General features: G+C 47.5%; 1 protein-coding gene across 1 annotated transcript; it reads right to left on the reverse strand.

The window, feature by feature from the left end:
• Positions 1 to 561: 561 nt before the first annotated feature.
• On the reverse strand, positions 562 to 2,108 carry LOC119348879. Its single transcript, XM_037616878.1, has 5 exons — positions 1,918 to 2,108; positions 1,616 to 1,817; positions 1,321 to 1,524; positions 1,062 to 1,235; positions 562 to 916 (listed from the first exon to the last, which is right to left on the reverse strand). The coding sequence occupies exons 3-5, from the start codon at positions 1,441 to 1,443 to the stop codon at positions 641 to 643; spliced, it is 573 nt and encodes a 190-aa protein (XP_037472775.1). The 5' UTR covers positions 1,444 to 1,524; positions 1,616 to 1,817; positions 1,918 to 2,108; the 3' UTR covers positions 562 to 640.
• Between the last annotated feature and the right edge of the window lie 1,493 nt (positions 2,109 to 3,601).

Below are 3,601 nucleotides of genomic sequence, written 5' to 3' on the forward strand. Positions count from 1 at the left end.
GTTTTGCAAAAAAAACATACTAATGGCGCACTGTTCCACAGTGCGCCATTACTAGTTTAAACTACTAATGGCGCACGGTGGAACAGTGCGCCATTAGTAGTTTTGCAAAAAAGGAATAAAAAATATAATAAAAAAACAACATTAGTGGCGTACTTTCCGTCAGGTGCGCCATTACTAGTTACAACTAGTAATGGCGCACTGTGTCTGGATGCGCCATTTGTATGTTTGGACAGGCGCACTAGTTCAATTCTTTTTTGATACTAATGGCGCACCCTGGGCCAGGTGCGCCATTAGTAGTTTCAACTCTAATGGCGTATCAGAAGGTGGTCCGCCATTAGTATATACTAATGGCGCACCACTTGTCTGGTGCGCCATTAGTGTCAATCTCATCTATAGCCCTTTTTCTAGTAGTGTATGCATGAAGGCTCTCGTGCCACACCATGGTCTCTTGGCGTGTGTACTCCATGTAGGCCTACGGTATGACATGATGGTACTCACAAAACATCTGAATGCGGAAAATAAAGTGAGCAATGAAGATAAGAGGGAAAATACTTACAGAGTTCTGCTCAGCAAAGAGGGACTGTGACTGCGCACTGGTCATGGACGTGCTCGTGCGCTAGCACAGGCTCGGGTTGGTAGCTCAGAGCTGTGTGTAGGAGATAGAAGGAGTGATCACAGCATCCAGAAACGGCGAGTGACCGTGCTTCTTCCCCATGCTCACCACCACCCTCTTGTCCAGATCCGCCGCAATGGGGTCAGGTGTGTCAGGATGTAAACTCAGATACCCCTCGGAGTAGGCCTTCTTATACTCCACGGTCTTGCCGTAGTACTTGGCCTCACCAGGCTTGGGCTTCTTTCGTGTATGGGCGATCTCCCACGCCTCCATGTGTGAGAGCGGCCGCTTCAGTTTCTCCTCCTGCACCACCAAACAACCAAACAGTGGTTAGTCATACATAAGAAAGTGATGGTATTATGCTGTAGGGGGTTCCCTTACAGTCTTTCTATCAAAAAAGAAAGTGATGGTAAAAAAGAAGAAAAATGCTTAATGTACATAGATATACCTCAAGTGTCTTGTGAAGAAAGTGGTTTCGGTTTCCCTGAGCATGTACTCCCTCCCTGCCTCTGTTAGCCTTGTTTCTGATGCTCGTAGCCGCCCAAGCTCCATCGTTATCACACCACAGATCCACCAATGCTGCCCAGGACTCGTCTTTTCCATAACACCAATTTGGACACACCTACATAATGAAAGCATACTAACATGTCAACACGAAATGATGAAATGCACCACAAACATCGGAAATAAAAATCTTTTATACTTACCGCCAAGTACTGGTGCCTCTCCAAGGTAATGTCCGTCCTCCGCGCTTCTTCCTTGGTCATCTTCACACCAAGAGCGTCGTGATAGTATGTCGAGATGGCCACCCAACACACCTCATACTGCATCTGGCGGGCCTTACTCTTGGCTTGGCAAAGCACGATCTGGTCGGCAATGGCCTTGTGCTCCGGAAGAACTCGATAGTATTTCTACAATCATTCATGAAACCAGAATGGAAGAAGCCATGAGTTAAATCATTCATGAAACCAGAATGGACTTGTGCTTCTGAAGAGAACTCACCCAAAAATTAGTGATCACGACCTTAGCATGGGTCTCATAATCCGCGTGGGGGGCCGCTACCCAGTGGTCCCAGCTCGTGGCCAAAACCAGGCGGTCCAGGTGCCTGACTGGATCCGGACAGTACAACCGCGGCCAGTATACCTTCAGCAAGACGGTGATGAGGCCGTTGGGAATACGGGCCCCTTTAGGATATATCCAGTTGCTGCAAAAGAATGAAATATTAGCATAGTGACAAGAAAAATAAAGAGAAATATAAGCATGTGACAAGCAAAATAATGAAATTATTATAAAGTGGCACTTACTCTTTCCCCGTGGGCTCGATGAGCCACTTCTGCTCCTCGGTAGCAGGAATCTGCTTTGGTACCTTTGCATTACCACGCAGCCACCCCTTGTTGCCAACCCCCTCCCCGCCACCACCATCACCCCCGCCACCACCAGCCTCCTCCTCGCCTGCCTCCTCGTTCCCCTCCCCAAACTCCTCCTCGTCGTCCCCCTCCCCAAATTCCTCCTCCTCCTCCTCCCGAACCTCCTCGTCCTCTTCCTCCTTGTTAGAGGGTACCTCACTAGAGGAGGGCCTCGAAGGCAACACCCCTAAGTCGGTGAGGGTGCGCTGTTTCTGGCCACGACCCCCTGTAGTGGCTCTCCCCCCACCCCCTCGCCCTCTAGGGGCTCTCCCCCTGCCCCCTCCTCCTCTGGGGGCACCTCTCCCTCGACCTCCCTGTGAGGAGTCATCATCAAGTAGTCGGGGTGGAGGATTATGTGCTCGACCACTCCGACTAGGCATGTTGACGACCTTGCGTAGGAAACCCACGCCGTCAGCCTTCCCCTTGCCCATGTTCCACAAACCTGCATTGAAAAGAGAATAAACAATTAGTACATTAAAAATGAAGGAAAAGGCATAATAATAAGGAATAATAAACACATTAATAAAATGCATGAAAAGGCATATTCCTAAACCATAGAAAAAAAGACTTGAAACGTACATCTGCCAGAACCCATACGAATCATCACTGTTGTAACCTGTTTCTTGGTCGGTCTCATCATCACTATCAATCATATCATCTTCGTTGTCTGACGGAGGTGGAGGCTCTTCCTCGTCGTCAGCGTCTTCGTTTAACTTTTCTAGCATAAGTATGTCATTTTCATTGACAATGGTCTCACCATCATTCCGTGCATCGTCGTTGTTTGGATCCACATCATCATCACCCAATGGTCTAGTGTCATCATTTCTAACCACATCATCACCAGGTTGCTCTTGATAGAACACTCCCTCGTATGTCATGGGGTTAATGTTGTAGTAATCGTCTTTATTCGGGTTGGGTAGCTTACCATGTGGCGACACCTTGAACACAACATCCCAACCCTTTAGGTACTCTTTCTGGCATGGGTAAGGCAAATAATATACTTGTGTAGCTTGGGTAGCCGCAATGAAGAGATCGGCTCCGGCATAGACGGTTGATGGTTTAACTTCGACCAAACCAATGGAAGGCGTATGTGTTACCCCCTCCCGCGGATCGAATCATCGACATTTAAACACAGGCAGACTTAGGGTCTCGCGCCCCTGGTGGAATTTAATCTCGTATATATTTTGTACCCTTCCGTAGTAGTCTACTGAATTTTGACCGGGGGTGTACACTCCGGTATTTATAGTTTTGGGATCAGGCCGGCTGTTCTGGTGCTCCTCTGTATGGAAGCGATACCCATTCACATCATATTTTTTACATGTCATGACGGAAGGGTCAAAACCCATGGAAACCCATCTCAATTCATCATCCATAGATATGTTCGGATCTTTTCCCTACAAGTATAATTGAAATTGTTGCGTGCATTAGTTAACTAATAAATGTTGAACTAAGTATTTAATAGGGGAGTGTGGAAAATTACTTTCTCCATGAACCAAGCAACAAAATTTTTACGTCTAGGGTTTCCATGATGGAGAAGAGTAAGTGCCTCCGCCTCAGTAGGAGGATTCATTCCCATCCATTC

Source organism: Triticum dicoccoides, chromosome 1A, assembly GCF_002162155.2.
Source record: "Triticum dicoccoides isolate Atlit2015 ecotype Zavitan chromosome 1A, WEW_v2.0, whole genome shotgun sequence".
Classification (NCBI taxonomy): Eukaryota; Viridiplantae; Streptophyta; class Magnoliopsida; order Poales; family Poaceae; genus Triticum; species Triticum dicoccoides.